Source organism: Oncorhynchus mykiss, chromosome 32, assembly GCF_013265735.2.
Source record: "Oncorhynchus mykiss isolate Arlee chromosome 32, USDA_OmykA_1.1, whole genome shotgun sequence".
Taxonomy (NCBI): domain Eukaryota; kingdom Metazoa; phylum Chordata; class Actinopteri; order Salmoniformes; family Salmonidae; genus Oncorhynchus; species Oncorhynchus mykiss.
Genome location: NC_050572.1, coordinates 24,507,534 through 24,526,756, shown reverse-complemented (window position 1 = coordinate 24,526,756; position 19,223 = coordinate 24,507,534). Strand labels below are relative to the sequence as shown.

General features: G+C 43.9%; 1 protein-coding gene across 1 annotated transcript in view; it reads left to right on the top strand.

Annotated features, from left to right (window-relative positions):
• The window catches only part of LOC110488154 (retinoic acid receptor alpha-A-like), a 146,877-nt gene that overhangs the window by 92,207 nt on the left and 35,447 nt on the right, over nucleotides 1–19,223 (top strand). The window contains exon 4 of the mRNA XM_036971308.1: nucleotides 2,217–2,377. Coding sequence (XP_036827203.1) covers nucleotides 2,217–2,377 — 161 coding nt within the window. The remainder of the gene's footprint in view (nucleotides 1–2,216; nucleotides 2,378–19,223) is intronic.

The window sequence follows — 19,223 nt, the reverse complement described above, 5'->3', positions numbered from 1 at the left end:
TTTCAGTATGCACGCACATACACGCACAAACGCACACACACACGTTTGAGTAATCCCCACGGCCGCCACACATAAACACGGCATCACATGGAACTGCCCCCAGGGTTGTCAAGTTACTCTGAGACGAGGCAATGGTGGTCAGATGATGTGCCTCGGTCATCGTGTTGAGAACGCTTGGCCAAATTACACACTGCCGTTCTGAAACCATAGCTGCCTTCCTTATACGCAGATGGTTTCTCCTTCTTTAATATTGTCCAGTGATGACACTAAGTTGACAGAGAAATACTGAGTGACAGAGCGTTTAACCATTTGTGTTCTGTGGCTGGTGGTGCAGAAGATACTGTAGATACTGTGAGCTTAACTACACAGTCGTCATGGTAAAAGATAGTTACTGCATGGACTCAGTCTCCTTGTCATAAGTGATTCTGTATACCGTTGAAGTCGGAAGTTTACATACACTTAGGTTGGAGTCATTAAAACTCATTTTTAAACCACTCCACAAATGTCTTGTTAACAAACTATAGTTTTGGCAAGTCGGTTAGGACATCTACTTTGTGCATGACACAAGTCATTTTTCCAACAATTGTTTACAGACAGATTATTTCACTTATAATTCACTGTATCACAATTCCAGTGGGTCAGAAGTTTACATACACTAAGTTGACTGTGCCTTTAAACAGCTTGGAAAATTCCAGAAAATGATGTCATGGCTCTAGAAGCTTCTGATAGGCTAATTTACATAATTTGAGGTTTATCTGTGGATGTATTTCAAGGCCTACCTTCAAACTCAGTGGCTCTTTGCTTGACATCATGGGAAAATCAAAAGAAATCAGCCAAGAAAAACTGTAGACCTCTGCGAGTCTGGTTCATGCTTGGGAGCAATTTCCAAACGCCTGAAGGTACCACATTCATCTGTACAAACAATAGTATGCAAGTATAAACACCACAGGACCACGCAGCTGTCATACCACACTGTCTCCTAGAGATGAACGTACTTTGGTGTGAAAAGTGCAAATCAATCCCAGAACAACAGCAAAGGACCGTGTGAAGATGCTGGAGGAAACAGGTACAAAAGTATCTATATCCACAGTGAAACGAGTCCTATATCGACATGAAAGGCCGCTTAGCAAGGAAGAAGCCACTGCTCCAAAACCGCCATAAAAATTACAGACTTTGTTTGCAATTGCACATGGGGACAAAGATCATACTTTTTGGAGAAAGGTCCTCTGGTCTGATGAAACAAAAATAGAACTGTTTGGCCATAATGACCATCGTTATGTTTGGAGGAAAAAGGGAGAGGCTTGCAAGCCGAAGAACACCATCCCAACCGTGAATCACGGGGGTGGCAGCATCATGTTGTGGGGGTGCTTTGCTGCAGGAGGGACTGGTGCACTTCACAAAATAGATGGCGTCATGAGGAAGGAAAATTATGTGGCTATATTGAAGCAACTTCTCAAGACATCAGTTTAGAGTCCCAAGTTAAATGTTGGTCGCAAATGACACCAAGCATACTTCCAAAATTGTGGCAAAATGTCTTAAGGACAACAAAGTCAAGGTATTGGAGTGTCCATTCACAAAGCCCTGACCTCAAACCTATAGAAACTTTGTGGGCAGAACTGAAAAAGCATGTGCGAGTAAGGTGGCCTACAAACCTGACTCAATTACTCCAGCTCTGTCAGGAGGAATTGGCCAAAATTCACCCAACTTATTGTGGGAAGCTTGTAGAAGGCTACCTGAAACGTTTCACCCAAGTTAAACAATTTAAAGGCAATGCTACCTAATGCTAATTGTGTGTATATAAACGTCTGACCCACTGGGAATGTGATGAAAGAAATAAAAGCTTAAATGAATCATTCTCTCTGCTATTATTCTGACTTTTCACATTCTTAAAATAAAGTGGTGATCCTAATTGACCTAAGGCGGGTAATTTTTACAAGGATTAAATGTCAGGAATGGGGAAAAACTGAGTTTAAATGTATTTGGCTAAGGTGTATATAAACTCCCGACTTCAACCAAATGCCATTCCAGACAACTCACATCTAACATCTCAGCTGTTCTGAATATCAGTGGCTCGCGAATACAGCCTAAAGCTAACACTGTGCTGAATGGTTGATATGTCCAAAATGTGCAGGATACATTTTAGGCTACAATTAACTGTTTATTGTTGACATTTTTTCATTTACCTTTTCCCATTCCTTCCTTTTTCCCTCTCTCAGCTGTCCGGAACGACCGCAATAAGAAGAAGAAGGAGAGTCCCAAGCCAGAGCTGACCGAAAACTATGAGCTGAATGCAGAACAAGAGGCCATCATAGAGAAGATACGCAAGGCTCATCAGGAGACCTTCCCATCGCTCTGCCAGCTGGGGAAATACACCACGGTTAGTACTGTAACACACACACACACACACACGCCCACACCCCCACACACATACACAGAAGGAGAATAGAATAGACCAATACTACTGTACTGTATATTGTAATTTTCAGATCACAGATATTTTTAACCCAACTCCTCGAGAAATTCACAGATTAACCCTGAGAGGTTGGAAGCCAGGGTCAGCCACTGTGCAGTTTAGAAGGGCACAACATCAGGAGATTAGCATGCACGAAGACACACTTGTATTTAGTTGTAGTTAATGCTCCAGGCACAGTTTGCATCAATGTCAGTGTAGTGAGGTCTGGCGAACTCAGACAGATTATTGTCTACATGTCCCACTGACGCGCACCAAGAGCCTGTATCTCTCAGCCCTCTGTTGACAAAAGGCACTGTCTGTTTCATTTCTGTGATAGTGTACTTCTGACTGGCAGAGCCCACAAAGGGAATCGATCCTATGTACTGTACTGCAAATCCCCCTCTAATGCAGTAGCCAGAACTCAATTATGAGATAAATCCTCGCTAACACAACTCAATAACCTCTCCTCCCTATGCACGTCCAGGAGGGTCGGATAGATTTTGAATGGAAATCAATGACAATCAGAGGAGGTTAGGACTCGTTTTTGTGGCAGGTGCTTCATGTCAACTGATGATCAATATCTGGAGAGTGTCATGAGAAGATAGACATTGTGCACTAGTCTTTAGAAAGCCTCAATAGGTTCCACAACTGAACAGTGCTCTTGTGCTCTGCGGCTGATCCTGTGCTGCTTCCATCCTATCCACTATCCACTGCTTCCATCCTATCCACTGTGTGTATGAGTGTGATATGAATTCTATTCTATTTTTTCTATTCTATTATATTCTATATTATTCTCAAAAATCTCTATTACATTAACCTTCTGAGTATTATAAATACTATATAGACCAACTCCAACGATCATATGTCTTTTTGCAGATTCATAAGGTATGTTCTACTACCAGGGGATGCAAAGTAGGCCATCCATAATGTTAGTACCAGACCCTCTTGTTTAGGGACATCCATAGTGTTAGTACCAGACCCTCTTGGTTAGAGACATCCATAATGTTAGTACCAGACCCTCTTGTTTAGAGACATCCATAATGTTAGTACCAGACCCTCTTGGTTAGAGACATCCATAATGTTAGTACCAGACCCTCTTGTTTAGAGACATCCATAATGTTAGTACCAGACCCTCTTGTTTAGGGACATCCATAATGTTAGTACCAGACCCTCTTGTTTAGGGACATCCATAGTGTTAGTACCAGACCCTCTTGGTTAGAGACATCCATAATGTTAGTACCAGACCCTCTTGGTTAGAGACATCCATAATGTTAGTACCAGACCCTCTTGGTTAGAGACATCCATAATGTTAGTACCAGACCCTCTTGGTTAGAGACATCCATAATGTTAGTACCAGACCCTCTTGGTTAGAGACATCCATAGTGTTAGTACCAGACCCTCTTGGTTAGAGACATCCATAATGTTAGTACCAGACCCTCTTGGTTAGAGACATCCATAATGTTAGTACCAGACCCTCTTGGTTAGAGATATCCATAGTGTTAGTACCAGACCCTCTTGGTTAGAGACATCCATAATGTTAGTACCAGACCCTCTTGGTTAGAGACATCCATAGTGTTAGTACCAGACCCTCTTGGTTAGAGACATCCATAGTGTTAGTACCAGACCCTCTTGGTTAGAGACATCCATAGTGTTAGTACCAGACCCTCTTGGTTAGAGACATCCATAATGTTAGTACCAGACCCTCTTGGTTAGAGACATCCATAAGGTTAGTACCAGAACCTCTTGGTTAGAGACATCCATAATGTTAGTACCAGACCCTCTTGGTTAGAGACATCCATAGTGTTAGTACCAGACCCTCTTGGTTAGAGACATCCATAATGTTAGTACCAGACCCTCTTGGTTAGAGACATCCATAATGTTAGTACCAGACCCTCTTGGCTAGAGACATCCATAATGTTAGTACCAGACCCTCTTGGCTAGAGACATCCATAATGTTAGTACCAGACCCTCTTGGTTAGAGACATCCATAGTGTTAGTACCAGACCCTGTTGGTTAGAGACATCCATAATGTTAGTACCAGACCCTCTTGGTTAGAGACATCCATAATGTTAGTACCAGACCCTCTTGGTTAGAGACATCCATAGTGTTAGTACCAGACCCTCTTTCTTAGAGACATCCATAATGTTAGTACCCGACCCTCTTGGTTAGAGACATCCATAGTGTTAGTACCAGACCCTCTTTCTTAGAGACATCCATAATGTTAGTACCAGACCCTCTTGGTTAGAGACATCCATAGTGTTAGTACCAGACCCTCTTGGTTAGAGACATCCATAATTGTATCTCCGTCCTTGACGCTACATTTGTTTACGGTGGTGTGTTTCATGTTGAGCAGCAACAAACCTAGTGGTGGGGGGAAATTAAAAATAGATGTCAGGAACAGATGACTTTGCTTTCCTGCAGATGAAAACATCAAAAGCACATCAGGGAAATGTCTGAGCTCGGGCAGCATTATGTGTGTATGTTTGGGTTTGTGTGTGCTCAGGCAGCATTACGTGTGTGTGTTTGGGTTTGTGTGTGCTCAGGCAGCATTACGTGTGTGTGTTTGGGTTTGTGTGTGCTCAGGCAGCAGCGGGACGGAAACGTTCATCTAGGTGAGTGACGAAGACGTCGAGACATTTGGGACGACCGAGCGCGTCTTCTCTTCCGTTTCATTCCCTTCTTTCCTGACAGTTGTGAAAAGTGGAATAAATGCGTCTGATCCATGGTGGATCGGGAAGAGGAGGGGTGATTGGTACACACATACACACACGATGCGACAGGGCTTAGTTTAGTATTGTAAATTACTATCAGTCTGTTTTAGGGCTTCATTTACACCAGTCATCTATAAGAAGGTGTCAAGGTTGATTTGGAGGCTGGAGCCTTTCCTCGCCCTCTCTCTCTCTCTCTCTCTCTCTCTCTCTCTCTCTCTCCCCCTCTCTCTCTCTCACTCTCGCTCTCTCTCTCTCGATCGCTCGCTCTCCCTCGCTCTCTCTCTTGCTCTCTCGCTCTCACTCCTTTCCTCTCTCGCTCTCACTCTCTCTCTCTCTCGCCCTCACTCCTTTCCTCTCTCTCTCTCTCTCGCTCTCTCGCTCTCTCTCGCACTCTCGCTCTCTCTCGCTCTCTCGCTCTCTCTCGCTCTCACTCCTTTCCTCTCTCTCTCTCGCACTCTCTCTCTCTTGCCCTCTCTCTCTCGCTCTCTCTCTCGCTCTCTCGCTCTCACTCATTTCCTCTCTCTCTCTCTTGCTCTCTCTCGCTCTCGTTCTCTCTCTCTCGCCCTCACTCCTTTCCTCTCTCTCTCTCTCTCTCGCTCTCTCTTGCTCTCTCTCTCTCGCGCTCTCTTTCTCGCTCGCTCTCTCTCGCTCTCTCTCTCGCTCTCTCTCCCGCCCTCACTCCTTTCCTCTCTCTCTCTCTCTCGCTCGCTCTCTATCTCGCTCTCTCTCGCTCTCTCGCTCTCTCTCACTCGCTCTCTCTCTCGCTCTCTCTCTCACTCTCCCTTCTCTCTCTCTCTCTCGCTCGCTCTCGCTCTCTCTCGCTCTCTCGCTCTCTCTCGCTCTCACTCCTTTCCTCTCTCTCTCTCGCACTCTCTCTCTCTTGCCCTCTCTCTCTCGCTCTCTCTCTCGCTCTCTCGCTCTCACTCATTTCCTCTCTCTCTCTCTCTTGCTCTCTCTCGCTCTCGTTCTCTCTCTCTCGCCCTCACTCCTTTCCTCTCTCTCTCTCGCTCTCTCTTGCTCTCTCTCTCTCGCGCTCTCTTTCTCGCTCGCTCTCTCTCGCTCTCTCTCTCGCTCTCTCTCTCGCCCTCACTCCTTTCCTCTCTCTCTCTCTCTCGCTCGCTCTCTATCTCGCTCTCTCTCGCTCTCGCTCGCTCTCTCTCTCGCTCTCTCTCTCACTCTCCCTTCTCTCTCTCTCTCTCTCTCGCTCGCTCTCGCTCTCTCACTCGCTCGCTCTTGCTCTCTCTCTCGCCCTCTCTCTTTCTCGCTCTCTCTCACTCGCTCTCTCTCTCTCGCTCTCTCTCTCTCGCTCACTCGCTCGCTCTCTCACTCTCCCTCTCCCTTCTCTCTCTCTCTCTCCCTTTCCTCTCGCTCTCTCTCTCTCTCACTCTCACTCCTTTCCTCCCTCTCTCTCTCTCTCTCACTCCTTTCCTCTCTCTCTCTCACACTCCTTTTCTCTCTCTCTCTCTCTCTCTCTCTCAATCTCTCTCTCTCCCTCTCTCTCACTCATTTTCTCTCTCTCTCTCTATCTCTCTCTCTCGCTCTTGCTCTCTCTCTCGCCCTCTCGCTCTCTCGCTCTCTCTCACTCGCTCTCTCTCTCTTGCTCTCTCTCTCTCGCTCACTCGCTCGCTCTCTCCCTCTCCCTTCTCTCTCTCTCTCTCTCTCTCCCTTTCCTCTCTCTCTCTCTCTCGCTCTCACTCCTTTCCTCTCTCTCTCTATATCTCTCTGTCTCTCACTCCTTTCCTCCCTCTCTCTCTCTCTCACTCCTTTCCTCTCTCTCTCTCTCTCTCTCTCACTCCTTTTCTCTATCTCTCTCTCTCGCTCGCTCTTTCTCTCTCGCTCTCTCTCTCACTCTCCCTTCTCTCTCTCTCTCTCGCTCGCTCTCGCTCTCTCTCGCTCACTCTCTCACTCGCTCGCTCTCGCTCTTGCTCTCTCTCTCGCCCTCTCTCTCGCTCTCTCTCACTCGCTCTCTCTCTCTCTCTCTCTCTCTCCCTTTCCTCTCTCTCTCTCTCTCTCTCGCTCTCACTCCTTTCCTCTCTCTCTCTCTATCTCTCTGTCTCTCACTCCTTTCCTCCCTCTCTCTCTCTCTCTCTCACTCATTTTCTCTCTCTCTCTCTGTCTCTCTCTCTCTCTCTCTCTCTCTCTCTCGCTCACTCCTTTCTTCTCTCTCTCTCTCTCCCTCGCTCTCTCTCTCTCACTCCTTTTCTCTCTCTCTCTCTCACTCCTTTCTTCTCTCTCTCTCTCCCTCTCTCTCACTCATTTTCTCTCTCTCTCTCTCTCTCTCTCACTCTCTCTCTCTCTCTCTCTCTCTCTCTCTGTCTCGCGCTCACTCCTTTCCTCACTTTGCTTAATCTCCCCACTGCTTCCGTCCCTTCCTCTCCCACCCTTCCTCCTTCTCTCCTCCTTTGCCCAGCCCCATGTTAACTAAAACCCCCATGAAGGCCAGACAGATAGACAGACAGGCAGACATCAGGGTATCTGTTGGTTTGGTACTATACCCTGAGAGCCTTCCCTCCAGAGAGATGCCCTGCCCTGACGGATAAACTCTGACGTTTACATAATTGAAACCACTTAAGATCAATTTGTCACGTCGCTCTTCTGGTTTCACAGTCTTTGAAAGCCTGACCTTGTGTGTTTGATATTGAGCTAGCTATGGCCTCTAGCTGGCTTGTACAGGGATATAGTATAGGGTCTTTGGGTATTGCCAAAGATTATTGATTTTTTTATTCTATAAGGATGTTGGTCCATAAAGTTGAAAACAGAAAGGCCAAAGATGGAGATTAACGTTCTGACTCTTCTGTCTTCTGCCAAGAGCTTCAAATGCCCCAGTACAGCTAGACAGCCACAACTCCATATCTACTGGGGGAAACACCACAGTGTTACATCACAACAGCAAGATATGTGACCTGTTGCCACAAGAAAAGGGCAACTAGTGAAGAACAAACACCATTGTAAATACAACCCATATTTATGTTTATTTATTTTCCCTTTTGTACTTTAAGTATTTGCACATCGTTACAACACTGTATATAGACATAATATGACATTTGAAATGTCTTTATTCTTTTGGAACTTCTGTGATTGTAATGTTTACTGTTTATTTGTATTGTTTATTTCACTTTTGTTTATTATCTACTTCACTTGCTTTGGTAATGTTAACATATGTTTCCCATGCCAATAAAGCCCTTAAATTTAAATTGAATTGAGAGAGAGAGAGAGAGAGAAAAGGTCTCTAAGCCTGCATGTGAAGGCAGCTCTCCGCTCCCAGCATCCCTCTGAGCAGAGGTCAAGGTTCACAGAAACCTGGAGCAGCAAAACCTCCTGAGCCAAATAGCAGAGTTAGGTATGTACTGAGCTATGTCATGTAGATGGAAACATCCGATAGAGATACACTGCCTTGACAGAGAGATAGAGCGTAGCTAGTTTTGGGACATTTTGACAGGTAAATGTGAGATAGTCATGTGGGATAGTGAAATGGGTCCTGAGTGACTGATAGTTTTCTAGCAGGTTGAGATAGCGGTTTGTTTGATTGACAGCTAGGCATGGCATTGTTGTGCAGGGAGTTTGAAAGTGTCTGTTTGTTTTTAGACTGATAGACTTACTTACATACAGTTTAGATTTGGCTCGGTGTGAAATAGTGTGTGATTGACACCGGAGCTTTGCGAACGATGTACTGTTGGGAGTGTTGAGGAGCAGAGCAAGGGGAGATTTGTGAGGGATAATGTGGTAGACTTGTAGGAACTCGGGCACACGCACATACACACACACACACACACACTCACACACAAACACACACACCTTAAACTTGTCTCAAGGCTTGGAGTTTCATGTCACCAATCAATCATTCAGGCTTTGTTCACACAGTTTAATAAACAAACAAGTAGAAAACACCATAGCACTGGCACACCCTGTCTTAAAGAACTAAATATACAGCAGTGGTAACAACTGTTCCAATCCTTTCCCATGGTGGATGATTGACATAACTAAAGCTAATCATTAGCGATTAAAGCCTTCCGCCTTCAAAGTATGTGTAAAGACTTTCCCTGGCGTAGGACAGCTCTGAAGGAAGAGTTACCATCAGTCTGTGCGTAGTTTCTCAGAGGTTAAAGGTTCACGGTTTGCCATACATCATTTTTATTTTTCTGTACAACACAAACGTTTATGAATGTCCCACAACTATGCTTACCCCACCTCCTACCCTTACCTCTTACTCCTTCATTTCTACCAAGTAGTAGTACCATTCATTTTCAGATAGAAATCCTAGTAATAAATATATTATGATATTATATATTTATTTGCACAGTTAGTCAATCGTGTAATATTCATGTCACATTCTTCAAAATTAAAATATACTTAATTTTTCAAAATGACAGAAGAAAAACTGTGGCTTTAAATAAAGATAATTTGAGTCAGTCAGTCATATAGGAGGGATGCATTCCGCTGTGCTGCTGTCAGTACTGTCACGGCAGTACCAGTAGTCCTGTAGATAGATAAAACCTTAATCTGGAACACTAGTAATTATGTTGGCTCTCAGACTGAGAACTCCCTCATTACTATAAGAGATTGGTTCCTGATGTGCCTTTTGAACATCACTCCTCCTCAGCTTTCTCTCTCTCTCTCTCTCTCTCTCTCTCTCTCTCTCTCTCACTCTCTCTCTCTCTCTCTCTCTCTCTCTCTGTCTCTCTCTCTCTGTCTCTCTGTCTCTCTCTCTCTCTCTCTCTCTCTCTCTCTGTCTCTCTGTCTATCTCTGTCTCTCTCTGTCTCTCTCTGTATCTCTCTCTCTCTCTCTGTCTCTCTCTCTGTCTCTCTCTGTCTCTCTCTCTCTCTGTCTCTCTCTCTCTCTCTCTGTCTCTCTCTCTCTCTGTCTCTCTCTCTCTGTCTCTCTCTCTCTCGCTGTCTCTCTATCTGTCTCTCTCTCTCTCTGTCTCTTTCTGTCTCTCTCTCTCTCTGTCTCTCTCTCTCTCTCTCTCTCTCTCTCTCTCTCTGTCTCTCTCTCTCTCTGTCTCTCTCTCTCTCTCTCCCTGTCTCTCTCTGTCTCTGTCTCTCTCTGTCTCTCTCTGTCTCTCTCTCTCTCTCTGTCTCTCTCTGTATCTCTCTGTCTCCCTCTGTCTCTCTCTGTCTCCCTCTCTCTGTCTCCCTCTCTCTGTCTCTCTCTGTATCTCTCTCTCTCTCTCTGTCTCTCTCTCTGTCTCTCTCTGTCTCTCTCTCTCTCTGTCTCTCTCTCTCTCTCTCTGTCTCTCTCTCTCTCTGTCTCTCTCTCTCTGTCTCTCTCTCTCTCGCTGTCTCTCTATCTGTCTCTCTCTCTCTCTGTCTCTTTCTGTCTCTCTCTCTCTCTGTCTCTCTCTCTCTCTCTCTCTCTCTCTCTCTCTCTGTCTCTCTCTCTCTCTGTCTCTCTCTCTCTCTCTCCCTGTCTCTCTCTGTCTCTGTCTCTCTCTGTCTCTCTCTGTCTCTCTCTCTCTCTCTGTCTCTCTCTGTATCTCTCTGTCTCTTTCTCTGTCTCTCTCTGTCTCCCCTTCTCTCTCTGTCTCACTCTCTCTGTCTCCCTCTCTCTGTCTCTTTCTCTGTCTCTCTCTGTCTCCCTCTCTCTCTCTGTCTCCCTCTCTCTGTCTCCCTCTCTCTGTCTCCCTCTCTCTGTCTCCCTCTCTCTGTCTCCCTCTCTCTGTCTCTCTCTCTCTGTCTCCCTCTCTCTGTCTCCCTCTCTCTGTCTCCCTCTCTCTGTCTCCCTCTCTCTGTCTCTCGCTCAGCTCCCTAGATTAGGTTAAAGCTCCAATTATGTGGTGAAGAATTACAATCCTAGTCCTGGGTGATTTAGGAGTTTACTGCTGTGTGAGGGGAGATAGTGGAGAGAGAGTGGGTGAGTGAGAGGGCTTAAAGCGTGACAATGAATAAGGCTTCATTGACAGGGATGGTGATGAAAACGGCCCTGGCACTTTAAAAGACAAAAAAAAAACATTAGGGATATGTGGCCCTCAGCTTCAAGGAGAATGTGTGTGTGTGTGTGTGTGTGTGTGTGTGTGTGTGTGTGTGTGTGTGTGTGTGTGTGTGTGTGTGTGTGTGTGTGTGTGTGTGTGTGTGTGTGTGTGTGTGCGTGCGCGTGTGTGTGTTATATAGCCCAGTCAGCCATTGACTATGAGCTACATTATTACTGCTATACTCTACTGTCATTATCCTTCACAGGTACTGGATAATAATGCTGCCAAGTGTCTTTTTTTCTTTTGTTATGCCTACACACACACACACCCCGGCCGGTGATGAAGTGCAGTGCGTTGGTTTCTACATTGGCAGCTTATTTTCTAACGTCGCAACTTGTCTAATTTGTTTGGATAAATGCCTTTAAATTAAATTAGATCTCCCAGGCCACTTCCTTGTTTGGCTCTATTGAATTATGGGACTGAGGTAATTGACTGAAATTGCAGTGTGAGAGGGGGATGGGGGGAGGAGAGGGAATCAAACTGTGAATCTACCTCTTCCTCCATATACCGTCCTCCCTCCTTCGCCCAGGGGAGGAACAAGACGAGTAGCTTTAATATCAGAGATTACGTCTCCCTCCCCCATCCCTCCCTCCCTCCATCTCCAACTCCTTTCTCCCCCATCCGCCATTCAGAAGCGACACACAGTACAGTAGTATGTATTGTCAGTCAGAAGCGACACACAGTACAGTAGAATGTATTGTCAGTGACACACAGTACAGTGGTATATATTGTCAGTCAGAAGATACACACAGTAAAATAGTATGTATTGTCAGTCAGAAGGGACACACAGTACAGTAGAATGTATTGTCAGTGACACACAGTACAGTAGTATATATTGTCAGTCAGAAGATACACACAGTAAAATAGTATGTATTGTCAGTGACACACCGTACAGTAGTATGTATTGTCAGTCAGAAGCTACACACCGTACAGTAGTATGTATTGTCAGTGACACACAGTACAGTAGTATGTATTGTCAGTGACACACCGTACAGTAGTATGTATTGTCAGTCAGAAGCTACACACCGTACAGTAGTATGTATTGTCAGTGACACACAGTACAGTAGTATGTATTGTCAGTGACACACCGTACAGTAGTATGTATTGTCAGTCAGAAGCTACACACCGTACAGTAGTATGTATTGTCAGTCAGAAGCTACACACCGTACAGTAGTATGTATTGTCAGTGACACACCGTACAGTAGTATATATTGTCAGTCAGAAGATACACACAGTAAAGTAGTATGTATTGTCAGTCAGAAGCGACACACAGTACAGTAGTATATATTGTCAGTCAGAAGCGACACACAGTACAGTAGTATGTATTGTCAGTCAGAAGCTACACACAGTACAGTAGTATATATTGTCAGTCAGAAGCGACACACAGTACAGTAGTATATATTGTCAGTCAGAAGCTACACACAGTACAGTAGTATGTATTGTCAGTGACACACCGTACAGTAGTATGTATTGTCAGTCAGAAGCTACACACCGTACAGTAGTATATATTGTCAGTCAGAAGCTACACACAGTACAGTAGTATGTATTGTCAGTCAGAAGCTACACACAGTACAGTAGTATATATTGTCAGTCAGAAGCTACACACAGTACAGTAGTATGTATTGTCAGTGACACACCGTACAGTAGTATGTATTGTCAGTCAGAAGCTACACACAGTACAGTAGTATATATTGTCAGTCAGAAGCTACACACAGTACAGTAGTATGTATTGTCAGTCAGAAGCTACACACAGTACAGTAGTATGTATTGTCAGTGACACACCGTACAGTAGTATGTATTGTCAGTCAGAAGCGACACACAGTACAGTAGTATGTATTGTCAGTCAGAAGCTACACACAGTACAGTAGTATGTATTGTCAGTCAGAAGCGACACACAGTACAGTAGTATATATTGTCAGTCAGAAGCTACACACAGTACAGTAGTATGTATTGTCAGTCAGAAGCTACACACAGTACAGTAGTATGTATTGTCAGTCAGAAGCGACACACAGTACAGTAGTATATATTGTCAGTCAGAAGCGACACACAGTACAGTAGTATGTATTGTCAGTCAGAAGCTACACACAGTACAGTAGTATATATTGTCAGTCAGAAGCGACACACAGTACAGTAGTATATATTGTCAGTCAGAAGCTACACACAGTACAGTAGTATGTATTGTCAGTCAGAAGCTACACACAGTACAGTAGTATGTATTGTCAGTGACACACCGTACAGTAGTATGTATTGTCAGTCAGAAGCTACACACCGTACAGTAGTATGTATTGTCAGTGACACACCGTACAGTAGTATGTATTGTCAGTCAGAAGCTACACACCGTACAGTAGTATGTATTGTCAGTCAGAAGCTACACACCGTACAGTAGTATGTATTGTCAGTGACACACCGTACAGTAGTATATATTGTCAGTCAGAAGCTACACACAGTACAGTAGTATGTATTGTCAGTCAGAAGCTACACACAGTACAGTAGTATGTATTGTCAGTGACACACCGTACAGTAGTATGTATTGTCAGTCAGAAGCTACACACCGTACAGTAGTATATATTGTCAGTCAGAAGCTACACACAGTACAGTAGTATGTATTGTCAGTCAGAAGCTACACACAGTACAGTAGTATGTATTGTCAGTCAGAAGCGACACACAGTACAGTAGTATATATTGTCAGTCAGAAGCGACACACCGTACAGTAGTATGTATTGTCAGTGACACACCGTACAGTAGTATGTATTGTCAGTCAGAAGCTACACACCGTACAGTAGTATGTATTGTCAGTCAGAAGCTACACACCGTACAGTAGTATGTATTGTCAGTGACACACCGTACAGTAGTATATATTGTCAGTCAGAAGCTACACACAGTACAGTAGTATGTATTGTCAGTCAGAAGCTACACACAGTACAGTAGTATGTATTGTCAGTGACACACCGTACAGTAGTATGTATTGTCAGTCAGAAGCTACACACCGTACAGTAGTATATATTGTCAGTCAGAAGCTACACACAGTACAGTAGTATGTATTGTCAGTCAGAAGCTACACACAGTACAGTAGTATGTATTGTCAGTCAGAAGCGACACACAGTACAGTAGTATATATTGTCAGTCAGAAGCGACACACAGTACAGTAGTATGTATTGTCAGTCAGAAGCTACACACAGTACAGTAGTATATATTGTCAGTCAGAAGCGACACACAGTACAGTAGTATATATTGTCAGTCAGAAGCTACACACAGTACAGTAGTATGTATTGTCAGTCAGAAGCTACACACAGTACAGTAGTATGTATTGTCAGTGACACACCGTACAGTAGTATGTATTGTCAGTCAGAAGCTACACACCGTACAGTAGTATGTGTTGTCAGTGACACACCGTACAGTAGTATGTATTGTCAGTCAGAAGCTACACACCGTACAGTAGTATGTATTGTCAGTCAGAAGCTACACACCGTACAGTAGTATGTATTGTCAGTGACACACCGTACAGTAGTATATATTGTCAGTCAGAAGCTACACACAGTACAGTAGTAGGTATTGTCAGTCAGAAGCTACACACAGTACAGTAGTATGTATTGTCAGTGACACACCGTACAGTAGTATGTATTGTCAGTCAGAAGCTACACACCGTACAGTAGTATGTATTGTCAGTCAGAAGCTACACACCGTACAGTAGTATGTATTGTCAGTGACACACCGTACAGTAGTATGTATTGTCAGTGACACACCGTACAGTAGTATGTATTGTCAGTCAGAAGCTACACACCGTACAGTAGTATGTATTGTCAGTGACACACCGTACAGTAGTATATATTGTCAGTCAGAAGCTACACACAGTACAGTAGTATGTATTGTCAGTCAGAAGCTACACACAGTACAGTAGTATGTATTGTCAGTGACACACCGTACAGTAGTATGTATTGTCAGTCAGAAGCTACACACCGTACAGTAGTATGTATTGTCAGTCAGAAGCTACACACCGTACAGTAGTATGTATTGTCAGTGAGAAGTGAGATGTGTGTCTGTAGTGGCTGCTGCCTGCTGCAGTGATTTAAAAACACTCCTAATGTCCCTCTCACTTAACCCCACGTCCTATCTACTCACCTCTCTCTGTCTGTCACACTCAGTCTCTCTCTCTGTTACTCTGTCTCTCTCTGTCTCTCAGTATCTCTCGCTCTCGCTCTCTCTCTCTCTCCCTCAGTCTCTTTATGTCTCGCTCTCTGTCAATTCAATTCAATTCAAGGGCTTTATTGGCATGGGAAACATGTGTTAACATTGCCAAAGCAAGTGAGGTAGACAACATACAAAGTGAATATATAAAGTGAAAAACAACAAAAATTAACAGTAAACATTACACATACAGAGGTTTCAAAACAGTAAAGACATTACAAATGTCATATTATATATATATACAGTGTTTTAACAATGTACAAATGGTTAAAGGACACAAGATAAAATAAATAAGCATAAATATGGGTTGTATTTACAATGGTGTGTGTTCTTCACTGGTTGCCCTTTTCTCGTGGCAACAGGTCACAAATCTTGCTGCTGTGATGGCACACTGTGGAATTTCACCCAGTAGATATGGGAGTTTTTCAAATTTGGATTTGTTTTCAAATTCTTTGTGGATCTGTGTAATCTGAGGGAAATATGTCTCTCTAATATGGTCATACATTGGGCAGGAGGTTAGGAAGTGCAGCTCAGTTTCCACCTCATTTAGTGGGCAGTGAGCACATAGCCTGTCTTCTCTTGAGAGCCATGTCTGCCTACGGCGGCCTTTCTCAATAGCAAGGCTATGCTCACTGAGTCTGTACATAGTCAAAGCTTTCCTTAATTTTGGGTCAGTCACAGTGGTCAGGTATTCTGCCGCTGTGTACTCTCTGTTTAGGGCCAAATAGCATTCTAGTTTGCTCTGTTTTTTTGTTAATTCTTTCCAATGTGTCAAGTAATTATCTTTTTGTTTTCTCATGATTTGGTTGGGTCTAATTGTGCTGTTGTCCTGGGGCTCTGTAGGGTGTGTTTGTGTTTGTGAACAGAGCCCCAGGACCAGCTTGCTTAGGGGACTCTTCTCCAGGTTCATCTCTCTGTAGGTGATGGCTTTGTTATGGAAGGTTTGTGAATCACTTCCTTTTAGGTGGTTGTAGAATTTAACGGCTCTTTTCTGGATTTTGATAATTATTGGGTATCGGCCTAATTCTGCTCAGCATGCATTATTTGGTGTTCTACGTTGTACACGGAGGATATTTTTGCAGAATTCTGCGTGCAGAGTCTCAATTTGGTGTTTGTCCCATTTTGTGAAGTCTTGGTTGGTGAGCGGACCCCAGACCTCACAACCATAAAGGGCAATGGGCTCTATGACTGATTCAAGTATTTTTAGCCAAATCCTAATTGGCATGTTGAAATGTATGTTTCTTTTGATGGCATAGAATGCCCTTCTTGCCTTGTCTCTCAGATCGTTCACAGCTTTGTGGAAGTTACCTGTGGCGCTGATGTTTAGGCCAAGGTATGTATAGTTTTTTGTGTGCTCTAGGGCAACAGTGTCTAGATGGAATTTGTATTTGTGGTCCTGGTGACTGGACCTTTTTTGGAACACCATTATTTTGGTCTTACTGAGATTTACTGTCAGGGCCCAGGTCTGACAGAATCTGTGCATAAGATCTAGGTGCTGCTGTAGGCCCTCCTTGGTTGGTGACAGAAGCACCAGATCATCGGCAAACAGCAGACATTTGACTTCGGATTCTAGCAGGGGGAGGCCGGGTGCTGCAGACTTTTCTAGTGCCCGCGCCAATTCGTTGATATATATGTTGAAGAGGGTGGGGCTTAAGCTGCATCCCTGTCTAACCCCACGACCCTGTGTGAAGTAATGTGTGTGTTTTTTTTGCCAATTTTAACCGCACACTTGTTGTTTGTGTACATGGATTTTATAATGTCGTATGTTTTACCCCCAACACCACTTTCCATCAGTTTGTATAGCAGACCCTCATGCCAGATTGAGTCGAAGGCTTTTTTGAAATCAACAAAGCATGAGAAGACTTTGCCTTTGTTTTGGTTTGTTTGGTTGTCAATTAGGGTGTGCAAGGTGAATACATGGTCTGTTGTACGGTAATTTGGTAAAAAGCCAATTTGACATTTGCTCAGTACATTGTTTTCATTGAGGAAATGTACGAGTCTGCTGTTAATAATAATGCAGAGGATTTTCCCAAGGTTACTGTTGACACATATTCCACGGTAGTTATTGGGGTCAAATTTGTCTCCACTTTTGTGGATTGGGGTGATCAGTCCTTGGTTCCAAATATTGGGGAAGATGCCAGAGCTAAGTATGATGTTAAAGAGTTTTAGTATAGCCAATTGGAATTTGTTGTCTGTATATTTGATCATTTCATTAAGGATACCATCAACACCACAGGCCTTTTTGGGTTGGAGGGTTTTTATTTTGTCCTGTAACTCATTCAATGTAATTGGAGAATCCAGTGGGTTCTGGTAGTCTTTAATAGATGATTCTAAGATCTGTATTTAATCATGTATATGTTTTTGCTCTTTATTCTTTGTTATAGAGCCAAAAAGATTGGAGAAGTGGTTTACCCATACATCTCCATTTTGGATAGATAATTATTATTGTTGTTGTTTGTTTAGTGTTTTCCAATTTTCCCAGAAGTGGTTAGAGTCTATGGATTCTTCAATTGCATTGAGCTGATTTCTGACATGCTGTTCCTTCTTTTTCCGTAGTGTATTTCTGTATTGTTTTAGTGATTCACCATAGTGAAGGCGTAGACTCAGGTTTTCCGGGTCTCTATGTTTTTGGTTGGACAGGTTTCTCAATTTCTTTCTTAGATTTTTGCATTCTTCATCAAACCATTTGTCATTATTGTTAATTTTCTTCGGTTTTCTATTTGAGATTTTTAGATTTGATAGGGAAGCTGAGAGGTCAAATATACTGTTAAGATTTTCTACTGCCAAGTTTACACCTTCACTATTGCAGTGGAACGTTTTACCCAGGAAATTGTCTAAAAGGGATTGAATTTGTTGTTGCCTAATTGTTTTTTGGTCGGTTTCCAAACTGCATTCCTTCCATCTATAGCATTTCTTAATGTTACTCAGTTCCTTTGGCTTTGATGCCTCATGATTGATTATTGCTCTGTTTAAGTAGACTGTGATTTTGCTGTGGTCTGATAGGGGTGTCAGTGGGCTGACTGTGAACGCTCTGAGAGACTCTGGGTTGAGGTCGGTGATAAAGTAGTCTACAGTACTACTGCCAAGAGATGAGCTATAGGTGTACCTACCATAGGAGTCCCCTCGAAGCCTACCGTTGACTATGTACATACCCAGCGTGCGACAGAGCTGCAGGAGTTGTGACCCGTTTTTGTTGGTTATATTGTCATAGTTGTGCCTAGGGGGGCATATGTGGGAGGGAATGCTGTCACCTCCAGGTAGGTGTTTGTCCCCCTGTGTGCTGAGGGTGTCAGGTTCTTGTCCGGTTCTGGCATTTAGGTCGCCACAGACTAGTACATGTCCCTGGGCCTGGAAATGATTGATTTCCCCCTCCAGGATGGAGAAGCTGTCTTCATTAAAATATGGGGATTCTAGTGGGGGGATATAGGTAGCACACAGGAGGACATTTTTCTCTGTTAGGATAATTTCCTTTTGAATTTCTAGCCAAATGTAAAATGTTCCTGTTTTGATTAATTTAATGGGGTGAGTTAGGTCTGCTCTATACCAAATTAGCATACCCCCTGAGTCCCTTCCCTGTTTCACACCTGGTAGTTTGGTGGATGGGACTACCAGCTCTCTGTAACCTAGAGGGCAACCAGTGGGTCCGTCTCCTCTATACCAGGTTTCTTGCAGGATGACAATGTCTGTATTACCGATTTCTTTGGTGAAGTCCGGGTTTCTGCTCTTTAGGCCAAAGGCAGATGACCTCAGGCCTTGGATATTCCAGGATAAGATAGTGAAGGCTTTTTGTTCCATAGAGTGTCCAATGTTGTTGGTCGTGGTTTGGCCTCAGGCCAGTAAGTGTGAGCAGAGCCTGCTGAGCATCTGGTACATGCCATTGGCTTGGGCGAGTGTGAGAGTAGGGGT